Raw genomic sequence first — 19883 nt, 5'->3', positions numbered from 1 at the left:
AGGTTGGAATCGAACCTGGGTCCCTGGTGCTGTGAGGCTTGAGTGCTAACCACTGTGCCACATTAGGAAGTCTGAATGGATGTATGCAGGTAGGCCAAACATGTAAAATTCAGTTCATTCTTATAGTTGTTCATCCATCCAATATCAACAGAAGGACTTATTGTAGAGTCACTTACCTTTATTGGGAAGTCTCATTGACATCAAGGCCAAAGGATAAAGGCAAGGGAGAAAAACAGAAATAAAAACAGAAACTGGAAACGGAAAAGAAAATGGAAAGACAGAAGAAGAGCAACATGTTTAGAACAAGTAGTGTTATGATGCAAGAAGCATGCGTGGAATAAATGTTACAAACACTGCATAACACTATGACACTATTCTCATTCAAAAATACTGCATACTTTCCTTTCTACAGTTAGATTAAATGTTCAGGGAATATTAGAACATTATTTAACAATTGCTGGGCAAGGATACTAAAGTTAGATAATTAGAACACACAATTCCATACTGTTAAAGAGGTATCTATTTTCACACCTTTGATGGGTTTGTTTTACTCCTTGCAACTGATGCTGTGTTTCTTGTTGCTATTAACGTGCAGTTCTCCATTTCTGGGGCATTGAAGGGTAACTGAGCACAGATTATCACATGTAAGAAACATGTATCATGAATTCAAATGCAGAGGTCAGCAAGTCCTACAGGATTCTCTGTTGATAATGATCAAAATGTCCAGTAGGGCTCTCTGCGTTCCCTGACTGAATTCCTGACATGTTGGGATGATATATTAGCCCACTGTTGCATGAGTGTGTGTCTCTGGGTTAAAAAATGGCTACTGGTGGGTGGGGAATTGACAAACTCACCTTTTCCTCTAGATCCTTAATTTGCCTTTTCTGAACATCAGTTTTATCTTCTAGATCTCGTATTCTCTGAAAAACCAAGTACACGCTGAGTGAAGCACCAAGCACTGCTTTCCAGTGACAATGAATCACCATTACACACCCATATCTTGCTCTCGTTTAAACATGTTGCTTTTAATTAGAATAAAAGCTGAACATGCCTTTTTTCAAAAAACATATAATCATAATATTCTCATCAACAAAGATTATTCTGAACTGTAGTCACTAAGTGATTAACTGATCTAACTGAGGGGATTTTAGAAGGCGGCACAGTGGTTAGCACTGCTGCCTCACAGCGCCAGGGACCCGGGTTCAATTCCGGTCTTGGGTCACAGTCTATGTGGAGTTTGCACATTTTCCCCGTGTCTGTGTGGGTTTCCTTCGGGTGCTCCAGTTTCCTCCCACACTCCAAAAGACGTGCTGGTTAGGTTGATTGGTCACGCTAAATTGCACCTTAGCGTCATGGGGATAGCAGGGTAAATACGTAGGGTTATGGGATAGGGCCTGGGTGGGATTGTTGTCCTTGCAGGCCCGATGGGCCAAATGGCCTCCTTCTGCACTGTAGCGATTCTATGATTCCGTGATTTTCACAGTAACTGCTTTGCAGTGTTAATGTAAGCCTACTTGTGACAAATAAATAAACTTTATATCTTTAACAAAATTTGAAGGTGCAGTGATATGCTGTTCATTAGAGTTTGGGAACAGGCCAAGGAAAGCTATAGTGCTGTATTTAGAGAATAGGATTTCAGGAACTCAGCATTTCCATAAAGCCAAGAAGCCTTCTTTTGTTTTTCAGTTGGTCTCACCCCACTTCCTCTGTGCACAAATTTGACCACTCGTACTTCAGAAAAATGTCCATTTGCATCTTTGAATCTAGTGTCACTGTGGCTCTGTCACTACACTCCTATCAGAGAGAGAAGGTTAATAGATCCACTCCATGGATTTGAACACAAAATCCGGGGTGGCATTCAGCACAATACAAACATCAGTAATGGTGAAACACTTGATTGGAGGTCTTGTCTTTCAGATAAAGTGTTAAACTGAGGCCTGCCAGTTACAGAGGTTTTCCTTACTGAGAGGGTTTACTGGATTTGTTCAGTCTCACAACTCTTCTCCCACACACCCAGGCCGAAACCCTACCACCTCACTTGCTCCAATTCCGGGGCAGGCGAGGTTCCCAGAATGGAAATCTCTGTTGGCCCCAGGCGGGTTTTACGATCTTGCCCGAGCAAGGCCATAAAATCCCACCCCCAGTGTCCCAACTGTCCTCTATTTATATTCTATTTTAATAATAAGACAATTAATCAGCAAGATAAACTAATAAAAGGGGTGTCAGGCCCTGGTGGTTCACCCTAACAAAAAACAAACTTCAAAGGGGAACTTAACAAGTTAAACCGGAATGGTAAAAAGTAAAATACTGCAGATGCTGGAATCTGATACAAAAACAGAAAATGCTGGAAAATCTCAGTGGGTCTGACAGCATCCGTGGGGAGAGAATAGAGCCAACACTTCGAGTCTAGATGACCCTTAGTCAGAGCTCAGAAACAATGGCATGATGTTCGGTGGTCGGGTCGTGGCCCAGGGGGAGGTAGGAAGAAGCGTCCGAGAGTTGGCGCTCAGCATCTGTGAGGTGGAGGTCTGTACGCCAGACAACAACAGCACCAGCCTTGTCGACGGGTTCGATGACAAGGTCACGGTTGATCCTAAGAAAGCGAAGTGCAGCAGGTTCGGAAGGAGACAAGTTAGAGTGGTTGAGAGGAGCGGAGATATTGAGACAGCCGATGTCACATTGACAGTTCTCGATGAAAGGATCGAAAGCAGGTAAAAGGCCAGAGGGAAGGGTCCAGGTGGAGGGGGCATACTGGAGGTGGGTGAAAGGATCTGCTGAACAGGGGGAGGATTCCTGCCCAAAGAAGTGAGCACGGAGACAAAGGTGGCGGAAGAAGAGTTCAGCATCACGTTGAGCCCGAAATTTGTTTAGGTGAGGCCGTTAGGGTACAAAGCCGCTCTGACGAAGGGTCGTTTGGACTTGAAACGCTGGCTCTATTCTTTCCCCACAGATGCTGTCAGACCTGTTGAGATTTTCCAGCATTTTCTGTTTTTAAATCAGAATGGTGTTTCCAGAGCTGATAATATACTCCAGCCCCCACACTGTCAACCTGTCACGGAAGGTCATTTTTTGCCTAATGGTGGTAACACAAAACTAATTAACCAATAAAGAAAAGCCAATTAAGCCAAATGATAGCCCTTTCAGGGCACTGTAACAAAAAGGGAATTTAAAGGGACCTTACATAATTAAATGTGAATGTCATTTTGGGGATTGTAGGAACATTCCAGCCCCCACCGTGCTCACTGGCCATGGAATGGTCTCCTATTTATATTAATTTTTAATGCACACAAATTAAAACAAATTAAACAAAGGGAATAATCTGTTAAAGGGACACTGTAACTAAAAATGAAATCTTAAAGGAACCTTATCAAATCAAAGTAAAATGTTATTCTGGGGCTCAGTGATACATCCAGCCCCCATAGTGCTCACCAGTCACAGAAGGTGGCACAGTGGTTAGCACTGCTGCCTCACAGCGCCAGAGACACAGGTTTGATTCCTGCCTGGGTCACTGACTGTGTGGAGTTTGCACATTCTCCACGTGTCTACGTGGGTTTGCTCTGGGTGCCCCGGTTTCCTCCCACAGTCCAAAGAGGTGCAGGTTAGGTGGATCAGCCATGCTAAATTGCCCCTTAATGTCAGGGAGACTAGAAAATGCACAGGGTTGTGGGGATAGGGCTTGGATGGGATTGTGGTCAGTGCAGATGTGCGGGTTAGGTTGATTGGCCATGCTAAAAATTGCCCTTAGTGTCCTGAGATGCGTAGGTTAGAGGGGTTAGTGGGTAAATATGTAGGGATATGGGGGTAGGGCCTGGGTGAGATTGTGGTTGGTGCAGACCCGATGGGCCAAATGGCCTCTTTCTGTACTGTAGGGTTTCTATGATTCTATGAGATGTGATGGGCCGAATGGCCTCTTTCTGCACTGTAGGATTCTATGATTAGTATGCCAGTGGATACTGCGTGCTCCCTCTCCAAAGACATCTGGGCATGACATAGCCATGGAAGGGGGCAGACAGTGGGGCCAGAGTACCTCCTCAACCACATGCTGCCTAGACCTGCTTATGGCCCAACTTGGCCAAGCCCAGGAGCAGACTTGCGAGAAGGACCCTCCCTTGCCTCCATCCTGTCCCCTCCCCCCACCAATCCCACACTCCTCCCACCTTCCATTGAGTGCCCAAAATGAGGAGCATGGGGCTGAAATGCAACCTAGATGGAAGAAACAAATTCTAAGGAAAATAAAAAGTGGATGCCGATCCCCTGTTTTTATGTGCTCAAAGTACTTAATTAAACAATGCCTTTTACCTGTGTATGGAACAATATAATTAACATACCATTACCACTGCCTATTCTCCTTAGAGCTCTGTCAATATTTATCCTCAATCAGTACCTATCAGTGTGGCACAGTGGCAGTGGGTGGCATGGTGACACAGTGGTTAGCACTGCAGCCTCACAGCGCCAGGGACCTGGGTTCGATTCCCGGCTTGGATAACTGTCTGTGTGGAGTTTGCACATTCTCTCCGTGTTTGCGTGAGTTTCCTCCGGGTGCTCTGGTTTCCTCCCACAGTCTGAAAGACGTGCTGGTTAGGTGCATTGACCCGAACAGGCGACTAGGGGAATTTCACAGTAATTCATTGCAGTGTTAATGTAAGCCTTACTTGTGACTAATAAATAAACTTTAACTTTAAAACTACCTGTTTGGTTGTGAAATGCTTCAAGACATCCAGAAATTATGGAAGATTCTAGATGCATGCGAGTTCCTTCCTGACCTGCTCACACTGCTTGGTGGTAAATTACTTCTCTCCTCCCCAGTTGATGTTCTCTCACCCACACCACCACCCAGGCCCTGATTTTTCTGCCTCCCACTCCATGGATATCCAGCAATGTACGATTTCTCCCATCCTCCTCTAGGCTCCCTGGTCGAAACCTGCTGGAACAGGCTTTACCACGCAGCAGCTGGCCACCTTCTCATCTGGCTAGCTATAGCCAAGAAACAGTTTTGAAAGATGGTAAGCATTGTTGTCATTAACTTTGGTCAAATCTGAGGGAAGCCGATACTTCAGGTCCTCCAAACAGGTAAAGTGACCACCTCACCCCCTCGTCCCTCTGCAGACATAAAGGCCCACTGAGAGTACTGCTAGAGTTGAGTCTCTGCCAAGCAAAAGCCTAAGAAAATGAGGTGGGTGCCATGCTCTTGCCTCATTTACCATCTACATGACTGTGCCCTCAAACCCTCCTCCCACTTGGAGAGATCTCTGAATGTATATGTGACATACAAAGAGGGTGGCACCCAGCATCACGGTTTCCCCACTGTTTCTTCTACCTTGGAGCTGGGAGATGAATGTGCCTCAGGTGTGACGCAGAAGGGAATCTGTCCCTCAGTGTGCTGTAGTGAGGTTCAAGTTCTCTATTTGCTCTTAATCTTTGTATATCTCTTAGCTTTAAGGAAGAATATCAGAATATGGATCATTTTGTCCACCAATTGTCCTCTATCCCTTCCCCAAATCCTCCAACCCCCAACCACCCCACACCATCACCTTACCATATAGTGTCTAGGAAGGAGCCTTAATGTGGTACTTCTCATGGATGGCTTGAGTAAGAATGACCATGTAGGGAAAGTTACTGAGGTATGCTAATGGACAATTTGCCAATTTAATAAATGTTGAATACATTGGGCAACAGCTTGTGGTATCTGGGAAGCAAACCCAGAGCTGGGAAATTCCAGTTACTTCCACTAATTCATTGGATTTATGATTTAAAAATACCATCTCTCCATGTCACTTTCTCCTTCACCAATGTAATTATACTGCGCCAATTACATTTACAATCTGTCCCGTCTGTTTTTCTCATAAAATCTTATTGTTGGCAATAACATGCTATTCCGCTCAGAGGCCCAAGCCACAAGTGATGCACTCCAGGCAAACGCCAGTGAAGGATATCCAAAAGCTTCAAGACACTGTTGGGAAATGGCTCACTGCGTGGATTCAAAGTTGGCATGTGTGCAAAATCCCTCGGTGCTATTTGCTTATTTAAAGAGACATTGCAAAGCCCTTCAGACCATTTGCTTAAACAGAGATTGCAAAATCTCTCATACATTGTTTATTTAAAGAGAGTGTAAATCCCTCAACCAATTTGTTTATTTAAAAGGCAGTGCGTAACCCCTCATACTATTTGCTTATTTAAAGAGACAGTGCACAACATTTTCAAATTCATTGCACGTTGGGACCAGCTTACTGCCCCTGATTGTAAGCGTCGCACTGCCGACTCAATGACATGGTACTGGATTCAACTGGACTTGCTTCAATTATGCTAATGCAAAACAGAACCTAACTAATTATACTCTGAGTCTTGCGAGCAGCCCCTCATTTAAAATCAGCTGTTTTGCAGTAGGTTGAATTGTTATCTGTACAGATTTTAAATAGATCCTGCTCAGATGTGGCAAAAGTGATTCTCTTTACCTGGGTGTGGTTAGGGGTATCTGTTGGTGTACATGGTATATTCCCTTTCTGTAGACATTTGCATGATGGCTGTTTTGGCATCTGTAACATTATGGGCTGAATTTTCAATTGCACGTGGGGTGTGTTCAGGCCCGTAAAATTGCACACTGGATAAGTGTAATGACCTCAATGAGGCCCATGAGGTTGGCCTCTTGGAGTATGAGCTTCCTGATTGAGGTAATGATTGCCTGCCCAATCAGGGAGTCTCACCTGTATATATATTGAGAAGTGTCAGGGCTACTGACACTCTGGATTCTGACTTTGTACCTGAAGCTATCTTAGGAGTGGAGATACGTTTGTAAATAAGGGGAACCTCGTGAAAGGACTCCAGCCTCTGAGGAGTTATTTCAGTAGGCCTCTCTGGTTCCCAACACCATAGATTTTCAAAGGGAGGGGAGGCCAGCAACTTGCAAAGCTCCATTTAATTGTTCCTTGAGCTCATTGCGGATCACATTAGGATAGTGGACAAATTATGGCAATTTTCAAATGGCTGGCATAGGGAACACAGACGGGTCAAGGAACACATTTGAGTACAGATATTAGGAGCACAGTGCTCATGACTACAGTGTGAAAAGGTTGCAAGAAAGCAAGAGTGAAACTCACATGTGTAGGCAATGGTACAGAGTTTCCTTCGCTAGAGCAAAGAGATTTGATTTCATCAGAAGAAAGTATTTGGACTCTTGGGAGGGGTGTGAGCCTGCTGGTAACCAAGGTTACCTCTAGCCATGCCTGTATGCTCTGGTTCACTGGAGATTCTCTTCCTATTGAAGGGAAGAAAACAACTCTCCTGTCCGCCACAGCCTTGATCAGAGCTTCAACGGAGGCATCATGCAGGGCCGCCATGGAATAGCTGCCCAAACCACTGCTGGCCCTCTGCTCTCCTGACTCAACCAGGAGAAAGGACAAAGGGCTGCCTATTTAGAAAAGTAACGACAGAGTCAACTCCTGTCCATTTTACCTCCGGGCTAATTCGCACTCCTCCCCTCACAAGGATGTGCCCAATAGACAAAATCATCCAATACCTTGTTAAGTAAGAAATTGAGTCAGATGGAAGAAGCTAGATAGCCTTGCCTCACATTGATCTTTCAAGACTCTCTGTTTACTCTTACAAGTATTTTGGAACTGGAGAGCATTGCTCAGATAATATCCAATCTCTCAGTACTGATGTGTGAATAAATCTGTAATTAAACAAGGGCAGTTTCTACGAATAACAGTCTATTGCACCATTCTTAGGGTAACATGCAAATGCTAAAGAAACCCCATCTAGACCCTAAACCCAAGCACCAATAATAGAGAACCCATTGTTCTTCACTTGGGAATCAGCATCTAGAGTCTGAAGGATCTTATGTATGCTTAGCCATGTTTGCTTCAGTCTAGGCAAAATACTTCATTTTAAGATTTCTGCCTCTGCAACTAACTCTGCTAACTTGACTACATGTAAAATCAGAAGGCTAAAAGTTAGCTAAAAACTGACAGCATTCCTAAAGGGTACACCACAGCAGGCAAACAAGTTTTTCATAACCGCAGCTGCAAGAATTGTTTTTCTAAGATGGAGACAGCCCGAGGAAAACATTTCCAATAATAACGGTTAAAATATAGTTTGGATTTTTGTGTATGTTTTCAGTCTGTTTCAAGATCCAGTTCAGTGTGTTCAAGCTCAGTACAGGGCCTGGCTTGCTTAGAAAGCCAGTCTCCAAGTTTTTTCTTCTTTTTGCTTTTGTCATGTTAACATTTTAAGCTCTGTTCAATAAAAGAAAACAATTTTAAAAATGTATCAGTGCTGTCCCCTTTTCTAATCAAATGAATGAATGGACCCAACAAGTCATAACAAACACTGTTCAATACAGAAGGGCTATACGCCCAGGGTGCAGTCCATCATCTCCTGAGGTGGATGAATGCTAAGAATAATAATGATAATATTCTCCAGTGTACTACTGAGGGAGTGCTGCATAATTAAAAGTGTCTTCTTTCTGATTAAGCCAAGGTGCCATCACGTTCTTAGACACAAGAGATCCCATGCATTATTTCGAAGAAGAGCAGAGAAGTTCTGGCCAATATCTATCCCTCAACTAACATCACCAAAATAGATAATTTGGTCATATATCTCGTTGTACTTTTGTGGGAGCCTTTTGTGCATAGTTTCCTCCATTAAAACAGTGATCACATTTCAAAAGTGCTCCATTAGCTGTAGAGCACTTTAGAGCATCCTAAGGTTGTGCACATTGCTATAGTCTTGCTAGTCATTCTTTTGTAAGTGGCTGCACCTTAGCTAGACTGCACGCACTTTTATCCTCCCTCATCTCAGCTGGAACTCAGGAAAGAACTTAAATATAGTGTAATATCAGTAGATTCACTTTCTGTCCAAATTCTGACCCATCCCTTCCTCCCCACACCAACAGATCTGCTATCCAATTCAGTGGAAGTTTTGGAAACATGCTACTTATTTTAATCCTTACCTGATGTGCTTGTTGCAGGAGTTCCATTCTCTCTTGTAGAATTTGGCAGTCATACTCCCTGCTCTTTCTCAGCATCTGACGTCTCAATTTCTCCACGGCCGTTCGCAAGTCATCCTTCTGCTTCTCCGTCAGCGACTCGCCCAGTTTTATGACCGTGTCCTGCTGTAATGCATTGTACAGAGTAGCCTCCAGTTCTTGGATATGCTGAAAGAACAAGGTTACAATGTGGGAGCCATGAAAGAAAAGTAGAACGATCTGTGAAAGGACTGCAGGTTAAAGGCTTAACACTGAATTTCCTGCACAAAGCAGACTTGTGTATCTAATCTGTACTTGGTAGTCTAATAGCGCAGAATCTTCTGCTCTCACTGGTGGCAAGCTTGGAGACAGGAAGGGTATGCAATTTGGTGGGATGGTGGTGTATTGGAACATTAATGCCTTCCTGCCCTACCAACTATTGATACTCTTAATTGACCATTAGTAACCACTAAAAGGACTCATCCGGTCACTGCCTGTCTCCAGCAGCATGTTCAACAAGTAAACCTGCTTGTGACCTCTGATGTGGCGGGCGATCATGGGTGCGGGTCTCTTGATCAAAGGTTTGATCAATGGACAGGAGGGGGGGGCGGGTGGTGGTTCCTTGCCCTTGCTGCCAATCCTCCTGCTCTCACCCAGCTCTCTATGATCCCAACCCTGCAAAACTTCAGTTTAATCATTAATTGCCACAGCCAGGCGGGGTTGTGTGTGTATCAGATGCTTGGGTGGGTCATCATGGAATCTGTCCAGCTTCTGCGCTTGGTATTTCTCATCATGTCTCTGTTAGGCCCCTGGCTTGAATCCTGCTCCCAATTTACCTGCCAATTTAGGGGTGTGAAATCAGGCAATGCAGCTGCTTCTCAAGGGCCTACAGCAGCTGCAGAAAGGGGAGTTTTTAATAAAATCAGCAACAGGAAGAAACTGGCTGAAATAGCAGCCAGTATATCTGACAAGGGGTGGCACAGTGGTTAGCAAAGCTGCCTCACGGCTCAGGTTTGATTCCAGCCTCGGGTCACTGTCTGTGTGGAGTTTGCACATTCTCCCCGTATCTGCGTGGGTTTCCTCCCACAGTCCAACAATGTGCGGGTTAAGTGGATTGGTCATGCAAAATTGCACATATGCTTGTGCACGCGGCTATGCTTGATGTGGTGTAGTGCCTCTCAACTATAAGCTCTTGTCAACAGTTGAACAACCTTTTCCAGGAATAATTAGCTACAGAAAGGAATGAAAGTCTGACCAATGCACCTTCAGGGTGCAGAAAGAACAAGAGTGTAATATTTCACAGGGCAAATGTATATATTTCATATTTAATATTAACATGGGGCAGCTAGGAGAGATATACTTTAATCATCCGGACACCATAAGTTTCATCCAGTGACTTTGTTCAGTTCTTAATTGACTGGGATTCTGACCATGGGCATCATATTATGCCCACATTGAAGAGCTAACACTTATATGTAACGCAGAACTTCACAGTTAAGCAACAGCAGATTATTCAGGAATAAAAATAATAATCAATTTAGCCGGGATTTTGTAACACAAGACTCAGTTGATGACATAAATCATTAGAGGAAATGTGGAATATTTTGTGAAACTTATCCAAATCCCACTTGTGTGTTCTGGGTATTAAACCTTCCCTTAACAACGCGTCAAGTTTCCTTCTCCCTAATCAGCGCTTTCCTTCAGTAGTTTCACCAGTATTCAGATTTCAGTATAAACTGTGGCTATTTCCTTTCCACCACAGACCTTCACTGCACAATAGGAAGGAGAGCAATTTTAAAAGTTAATGTTTAAAGTTTATTTATTAGTCACAAGTAGACTTACATTAACACTGCAATTAAGTTACTGTGAAATTCCCCTAGTCGCCACACTCCAGCGCCTTTTCGGGTATACCGAGGGAGAATTTAGCATTGCCAATGTACCTAACCAGCACTTCTTTCTGATTGTGGCAGGAAATCAGAACACCTGGAGGAAACACACGCAAACACGGGGAGAACATGCAGACTCCGCACAGACAACGGCCCAAGCCGGGAAATGAACCCGGGTCCCTGGCGCAGTGAGGCAGCGGTGCTAACCACTGTGCCACCGTGCCACCCCCAATTTGAGAATCTGCTGGAACAGGGTCATGATAGAACCAACTGCCAAAGCGGGCATCTTGTATCTGAACACCTGAGGGTGCCAGGCTCAGGGGAGGAACATGTGTTTTGAGACGGGGTATCAGGGCAAGCTTAGGGGAGGTACATGTGCTAAGTTGGGGTCACTAAAAGGGCTGGGCTCAGGCGAGGAACATGTGCTGGGGGGGGGGGGGGGGGCGGTGCCTGAGGAGGGCCAGGCTCAGGAGAGGGGCACGTGTTCTGAGGCAGGGTTTCTGAGAGAGGCCTAACTCAAAGGAGGAGTCTTTGTCAAAGTAGGGTATCTGAGGGGGAGTGGGGAGGGGCTAGCTCAGGGAAGGAGCATTTGCTAAGTGGGGTGTCTGAGGGGTGGCTGGACTCGGGGGAAGAACATGTGCTTTGAGGCAGAGCAGCTGAAGCAGGCTGTGGGGAGGAGCATGCACTCAAGATCAGGAGAGGAGAGTCAATATTTCACTGTCACTCAGTTTGAACAAGGCACCAGGAAGGTGGGATTGCTACCTTTAATTAATGTGATCATTGTGCACCTCTAGTAAAAATTCTCTAGTGGAAGACTATGGAGGGAAAGCTTAAAACCAAGTACAAATACCAAGGATCTGGAGGTCAAGAGGAAATGGTGCTCAATAAAACAAGTAAATACTTCAGCAATATTTGGTTTACTTTCAAATTGCAGTTTGGAGTTTGTAGGTTAATTCACTGCTCAAGTTTAAACGGTACAGTTTCAGAGAATAACACTCATGCCTTGGGTTAATGACACTTCTGATCATAGCATAATAGATCACACCTGTGTACATTGTAAGGATAACTCCGTATACAGTAACCAGGACTACTCTGCATATAGTGTGATAAAGCTCTGTAATGAATATTTGTCTATAATATCTCTGAATTTAGTATATTGAAAATCCTATAGATGTTATAAGGAGACCTCTATAGAGAATATACAGAGCAATGCTACATATTGGATAACTAACACCCCAGGATAAAGTGTAGTAGGATTATTTACCATATATGCTTGATCCAGGGCCTGTTTCCTATAATCTAACTCTTCCTCCAGGTAACCTTTTTGTTTGCAAAACATATCCTGCAAGAAAAATAAAAATCAACTCAATTAAGATCTGTTTCTCTGAAATATTCCATAATTGGACACATTGCATCACTGTACACTCTGGGAACATATATTTAAAGGGTTCTCTGCTCACCTGGGTAATTTTTGATTTGTGCAGGCAGCAGCCTCTTTGAGGTGGAGCAATCAAAGATAATTGGATGGGGTGGGGACCAACTTGTGGTGAAACTGTTTCACTGGCCTTCATGTGACAGGCCCAAGGTTTCAACAGCTAGTAACTGACAACATGGTCAGCCGATTCTGGGAGGTGCCTTCGCCAGAGATGCAACTAACACCCCTCCATTGGGAGTAGCACCGGCCAGGATACATCACAGTGAGAAATAAGGGAAAGAGCGGTGAAATGGATAAAGGCAGAACACCAGCATTCTCAGTTCTGACTATTATCCAGAAGCACCCTCCTCCCTGAGGGTTTGTGGTGTGGTGGGCGTTGGGTGAAAGGGAGATCCTCAATGAAGCCAGGGTCAGACATAGCTGCCACAAGGTGAGCGGCCTATTCACACACAGTGCCCACCTGGATGAGATAGTGGAGAACTCCCACTATACCAGAAAACATCAGCGCCTTCAGCAGCGTGGAGTCATAAAAAAGGAACACGCCCACAACTGTGTCAGGAAGTCTTGAAATATTGAGGCGGGAGCAGAATATTTAAACATCAGCCAGTGGCAAAAGCACGCCAGACTCAGCGAGAATTATATTTCGTACCATCTCGATCTCCAAGTCTATCATCTTCTGGTGTAGTGCAGCCTCAGTACCTTCAATCTGTTGCAGCCACTAGAGGGCGAGAAAGGTAAAGCATAACATTAATAGCAAATTCACAAATTAAAGGGCCTGACCCACAGCCTATGGCATAACCATGATTACTGAGATTTCCAGCACATCCTCATTTTTGAAAAAAGCTTTCAAATAATTTATTATGCACATTCTTCTACCATGACTTGATTTACTAGCTTATTTTGCATTCAACAGAATAAACTAAATCATTGTGACAACCCAAACTGAGACATCTGAAGAAGCCACTGGAAACCTCGACTAATTTGATTATACCTTGAGTTTTTTTGGCAAATAGCTGAAAATTCACCTTCATAAAATGTCCTTAATGCTAAATTGTGTGATATTATGATTAAACTGTGTTTAATTCTGGTCTTTGTATGGTATTTTTAAAAAAACACTGTTTAACATCAGATTCTGAAAGGATCCATAAATCATTAGCCTGGGAAAAACACACCCCCAGCCTGATACATGATTAAAACAAGTTAAAGAAAAGTTGATCATTCGTATATAAAGTTCTTAGCTAAGTACGAATGAACATGCCAGGCCAAGTGTGCAATAGAGAAATATGCGATGCACCAGAGAGTATTCACTGCCTCTTCTATTGTTGATGCCACTATGGCTTTTGCTAACTTTATTGCAACTGGAAGTCAGTGCAATGCTTAGTTCAGACAGACATATTAGCATACATTGCACCCTATGGGCATCTACTGAAAATGGCGGCTCACATTTCCCTCCTCCCAGCAGGAGGACCCAAGAACTCAGACGCTCCCCTCAGGGCTCTACATCTAATGAGGCATTGTAAGAGAGTCAGAGCCCTACCACTGTCTGAGCCTCTGATAGTCGGCCATTCTGGTTGCTTTTCCAACCCCTTAACGTGGAACATGAGTAAAAATTGGCAAATAACAAGACTGGTCCAAGGTCTTTCTATTGGGTAGGAATCTCTACACACACATTGGGTCACACTGTTAGGAAAACAAGGAGGTTTTAAGGGATTTATATCTGCATCGGTAAACATTAGAAACAAAGTATTAGTTTTAAATAGGTTTAGTTTAATGTTTCTGTGGAAGGAAAGGAAAACATATAATTAGATTCATACTGGACAAAAGAGTTTGTATGTGTAGGGGTTAATTAAGTTCCATCTGTGTTTCGATAGTGCTTAGAGAGGATTGCAGCGTGAAAGGTAAATAAAAGCATTGAGAAGGATAAGTCTTGCTGCTCCCAAGGTAGTCCACTCTACATCAGAGAGACCAAATGGAGACTGGGTGACCACTTTGCAGAACATCTTCAGTCCGTCTGCAAGCAGGATCCAGACCTTCTAGTCACTTGTCATTTCAACACATCATCCTGCTCTCATGTTCAAAAGCCCATCCTTGGCTTGTTGCAATGTTCCAGTGAACGCCAACGCAAACTGGAGGAACAGCATCTCATCATCCAATTGGGCATTTTACAGCCTACCGGACTAAACATTGAGTTCAACAACTTCAGAGCATGAACTCTCTCCTCCACCTTCACCCCATTTCCATTTATTTATTTAATTAATTAATTTCATTTGATCTAATTTACATATATATTTTTTAATTTTTCATTTTCCATCTTTTTTAATCTCCCCACCCTTCCCCTCATTCCACTAAGGCCACCTGTTACACATCTCAGATTGTCCTTTGTAACTGCTTACCTTTGCTCTGCCATTTACACATTCAGATCTCTTGATAGGCCGCTATCAGCACCCTTCTCAGCCATGATCACCACCATTTACATTCCCTTTGCCTTTTTCTCTGTGGCATCTTTGTCAATCTCCCTCCCCCTCACCCGAACAGTATAAGTATCATCCGTTTTCTATTGTTTTCAGCTCTGACGAAGAGTCATCCAGGCTCGAAACATGAGTTCTATTCTCTCTCCAAAGAAGCTTTCAGGCCTGCTGAGATTTCCTGCATTTTCTGTTTTTGTGTGAGAAGAATAAGTCATTTCTTAGCAACAGGAGGCCACTTTCCAGAGGGAAGGGATTTCCTGTCTTTAGTTTTAGCTGAATTTGTTGGCAGTTGGAGACAGGACACTGGGGAGTGAACATCTCTAAACTCTGCCTGGGGAAGCTAGACAGGACAAGGGAGCTGCAAAGAGGCAGGCTGCCCAAAGAACCAGTTACTGTCCAGATAACTGGGGAATTGGGACAGAAAGAATGTCTTAAGATGACTGAAGCTAAGAACAGAGACCAAGGTATTGTTTAGAAGAATTCAAGGAAGAATAAACAAAGTGCTCAGAGTTAACAAGGCAATTGCATTAAGCAGATTTAAAGTGGAAAAGCAGACTTCAGTGATGAATCGAAAGTTAGATACCAATTAATAATATCTGAGAATTAAGACTTAAAGCAATTGTGAACAGTTTGTACAGCAATCAAGACAAAGAAATCCTAAAGGGGATGATGTAAAGCCTGGATATGGGATTCCGCTGTTAAAAGTGGAGTGGAAGCTTTGTTTAAGAAAATCTTTTGGAAAACCTTGGCTGGATTTCAGAATGCAAAACACTAATGTAAACACTTATCGTGAAAGAACATTTTAAAGCGTGTTTTTGGAAGTGGAGTTTGGAAATTCTTACATGACAATTATCTGGGGGATTCTGAGGAGAAATCCACAGACACCAACTTGGGTCCAGAGTGTGTGTGTATTTGACTATAGCCAACTTGTGTGTTTAAAGGGACATTGTTTGACTGAGATCATTATGCTTAAAATGTACTTTGTAACCCATGTTAATCTTAAAGTCTGGGCATATTTGTTAAACCAAGGGGAGAGTAAAGGAGTATTGTAGCATAATCCAACTTTTCATGTTTAATAAATGTTTTTCCTGTTGTTAAAACTATTTAGTGGTCCTGCGACTTTGTTTCTCCACGTTTTCTAAAGAAAGTAAAAGTTATGGTCTTTTGAGCCAGAGTTCCATTCTGGGATCTTCCTGCCTAGTTGTAACATCAACTGAGATCATAACAGCACATACAAGTCATGGAGTGCATGCATTAGAACATAGAACATAGAACATAGAAAAGCTACAGCACAAACAGGCCCTTCGGCCCACATGTTGCGCCGAACATGTCCCTACCTACTAGGCTTACCTATAACCCTCTATCTTACTAAGTTCCATGAACTTATCCAAAAGTCTCTTAAAAGACCCAACGAATCCGCCTCCACCACCACTACCGGCAGCCGATTCCACGCACCCACCACCCTCTGAGTGAAAAACTTACCCCTAACATCTCCTCTGTACCGACTCCCCAGCACCCTAAACCTGTGACCTCTTGTGGCAACCATTTCAGCCCTGGGTAAAAGCCTCTGAGAATCCACTCTATCAATACCTCCCAATCATTGTTAACAAATTGCTGAAGTTAGGGTTCAGTAGGAATGTGGGGGAAGGAAGTGTTGCCTTTTATTTTCACCTCTAAATGCACAAAAATTGTAAGGAGCAAATTCAACTTGAAGAGTATGCCATAGTAGCCCTGATGGAGACAAGACTGTCAAGGACCAGGAACTGAATATAGCAGGTTATAAAGGCTACAGGGAAGATAGGGAAAATGGTAAAGAGGGAGGAATAGCCTTTATGATTAAAGATTGAACCTCTTCAATGATAAAGCAGGATATAATACAATGGCAATGAGATGAGGTGGCTCAAGTTCAAATGATCAAATTTGCAAATGTCAGCTAAATTTCAAGATGTTTTTCTGCGCACGAGTGACTAATCTGTAGAATGAATTTAAAGTTTATTTATTAGTGTTGCAAGTCGGCTTCCATTAAGACTGCAATAAAGTTACTGTGAAAATCCCCTAATTGCCACACTCTGGCACCTGTTCAGGTACACTGAGGGAGAATTTAGCATGGCCAATCCACCTAACCAGCACAACTTGCGGGCTGTGGGAGGAAACCCATGCAGACACGGGGAGAATGTGCAGACTCCGCACAGACAATGACCCAAGCTGCCGCTGGCACAGTGTTTAGCACTGCTGCCTCATATCGCCAGGGACTTGGGTTCAATTCCCAGCTTGGGTCATTGTCTGTGCAGAGTCTGCTCATTGCTGCCTCATTGAATTGTCAGAAAGGAAAATAAACACAGGAGCTGTTTAACACCTGGAGAGGGCTGTAGGATCTTTCTGATGGGTGAGTTGAATAGCCCTTTTCATCTGCATCTATCAAATGATCTTGTGTCATTTAAGGCATGATACCGTTAGGTAAAGACAGCATGAGTGATGGTGTGATTTACATTGAAGTGTCTGACGAAATTTGGCAATTTTTTTTTGTGATGACAGGGTGGTCTGGGCTTTCTGCCTCCATTTACCTTTAAAGGGGGAGACAGAAGTGGGAGTGATGGTGAGACAAATAGAGTCATCAGCTTCCTTTAGTACAGATCTTCCCAAACTGATAAAGAACAGGTTAGACCTGCTTGGAACAAAGTTCTGTAAAAGTTGTAAGAATAATTCACATGAGTCCCAACTATCCTGAAAACATTGAACCCACTACAAATATTCTTTGCATTATACAATTATGTTTCAGGGCTGTTGCTGTCATATCTGTTTTTAATTATTTAGACAGAAGTCGAGTTCTGTGCAGTTCCTGCTGGCCGTGCACTTCCCAAGTTTGGAATTATTGCTGAGCACTAATATGTTTTCCATTTAATTCTAACCACTTATTTGTTGTAGATGGATAATTCCTTGCACATTGCTTTCCACATTATTCCTTACATTGTTATGAACGTTATAATAGATTGGGCTGCCCAGGCAAGCAATCACTGATTCCACTTCCATGTTTACAATGTTGTTTCCTTTTCTGTGATGGCAAAAAAGACCGTCCTCGTCAGAAACCCATTTTTAGAATCAAACTATGACAGTAATTTCCAACTGGGAGAGTCGGGTGGTGCAGTGATTTATAGCAGGCTTTCCTTTGAACATAGGAATTAGGAGTAGAAGTAGGCAAATTCAGCCCTTCGAGCCTGCTCCGCCATTCAAGCAGGTCATGGCTGATCTCTCCCTGGACTCAAATCCACCTCCCTACCTGTTCCCCATAACCCATTATTCCTTTTTTTATTCGAAATATATCTATCTCCTTCTTGAGATTCTGACTCCATCGTGCTATTGGGCAGCGAGTTCCACAAATTCATGACCTTCTGCGAGTAGTAGTTCCTCCTCATCTCAGTTTTAGATCTATTGCCTCTCAACCTATATTTGAGAACTAGACTTTAATCCAGATCAGACTGATGGACGGTAAGCCCGATGTCTGCTGGCTAAAAGCATTCAATGTACAATACACTTTAAACAGACTCGGCAAAATTCACAGTGGGCAGCAGCCCACAGCAGCTGACAATCATTTGCTTAATATCTTTTGGTAATCTAATATCGAGGGAAGAGTGACATATGGACACAGAAAGAGAAGGAGGTTTGGGTTCATTAAAAAATTAGGAATTATAAAAATGATGGAGAAGAATGACTGTTTGACTGGGTGGAGCAATTCTAGTTGAAATAAAGTGCTCTTTAAAGTATTCAACATGAAGCAAGAGCAAGAAGCCAATTCTACACCATAACCACTAGAGTGTGCCACTCATTAACCTCTTGTAAATCCGCACTGCTGGAGCACCAGATGCTGATAAAATTACCCATCGTACTAGTAGTAGTATTGATCTATTCAGAGAATATAGTTTTAAACATTTTCAAACTGTATACTTAAAAAAAAGAGAATTTGTAAGTCATAGTTCAAGACTTTAACAGCAAATGTGGAATAGAAAAAAACACCATTGTGCAAAATAGCATTTGGGCAGTTTGTTTGATAAATAAGAGATGAGCATTATTTATAATTCAGTGCAGGTATTATTTATAGGTTTCTGGTTTATATATGGTTGTACGAATTGAGTTGGTTGGTCACTCAAACTCTACACTGAGATATTCTCACAATTTCTTGATTAAAAGTAGCTGCACACAATCTCATTTTCAAGTTGTCGTGTACGTATGAAAATAAAACTCTTAAACATTTTAAAGAGTTTAAAAAGAGCATAAAGGCAGACAACCGGCTACCACCTGCCTTGGATCTCTAATCACTTCCTTGCATCGTTCACCACTCACATCCGCACACTGGCCTCATACCTCCTTCTGCACCTGTCCCTGGAGTAAGCTACACCCCAATTCACTTACAACTGCCTTTCAAAATCCCAATCATCTACCCTTTGGCCTTCTGTTCATCACAATATTTCTGCAGCTATTAATTGATCAACCATGCCCTCATCTCCCCGTTTGGTGTTCGAAACCAAACCATGACTCTCTCTCACCCCGGCCATTCCCTTTGGTACAGCTCTCATTTTCACTCTCGAAGCCTAAGGAACACTGACTTGAAAGGAAATGGCACACAACTGACTTAGCCATCCACGTCTGGTTTAGCTAGAATCATTGCAAACATTACTGGGTCTTACTCACATCTGCTCATATTCCTGAATCATCCTGGAATTCATCTAGCTTCTTTTCTCAAATCCACACTGTCTTCCTAAACCCCCTCTTCCCTGTCTACTCTACCCTCGCCTCCAAAAACAAGTGCAAGGAGCTCTTGGACTTCTTTGTAACTAAGATTGAGACAGCCACCTCTGCTATATTTCTTCCTTCTACGAACCCGCCTGGCCAAACTTCCTTTAATGTTGATTCTTGTCCTAGCCCTGAACTTGAATCTTTCTCTAGGTGCTTTCCTATCTCCCCTCATGCCCTGTCTGAGCTCATCTTGTCCACGAGACCCATCTCTGTTTCCCTCAATCCAATTGCCATTAAACTGATCACCCAACGTTCCCCTCTGGCTCCATTGTTGGTCGACATGTTAGCAGCTCTCCCTTTTTAGATAAAGGTAAAATGCTGCAGATGCTGGAATCTGAAAC

At 43.2% G+C, this 19883-nt stretch overlaps 1 protein-coding gene across 2 annotated transcripts in view; it reads right to left on the bottom strand.

Moving 5' to 3' along the window:
- Positions 1-200: 200 nt before the first annotated feature.
- jakmip2 (janus kinase and microtubule interacting protein 2) overlaps positions 201-19883 on the bottom strand; it is a 111273-nt gene continuing 91590 nt past the window's right edge. For both annotated transcript variants that reach the window (XM_078231643.1, XM_078231644.1), the window contains 5 exons: positions 12933-13001; positions 12113-12190; positions 8948-9151; positions 855-920; positions 201-251 (listed from right to left, as the gene is read on the bottom strand). In XM_078231643.1, coding sequence (XP_078087769.1) covers positions 201-251; positions 855-920; positions 8948-9151; positions 12113-12190; positions 12933-13001 — 468 coding nt within the window. The remainder of the gene's footprint in view (positions 252-854; positions 921-8947; positions 9152-12112; positions 12191-12932; positions 13002-19883) is intronic.

Source organism: Mustelus asterias, chromosome 16 (assembly GCF_964213995.1).
Source record: "Mustelus asterias chromosome 16, sMusAst1.hap1.1, whole genome shotgun sequence".
Lineage (NCBI taxonomy): Eukaryota > Metazoa > Chordata > Chondrichthyes > Carcharhiniformes > Triakidae > Mustelus > Mustelus asterias.
The sequence above is the reverse complement of the archived record's forward strand: the minus strand, read 5'-3'. Positions and strand labels throughout refer to the sequence as shown.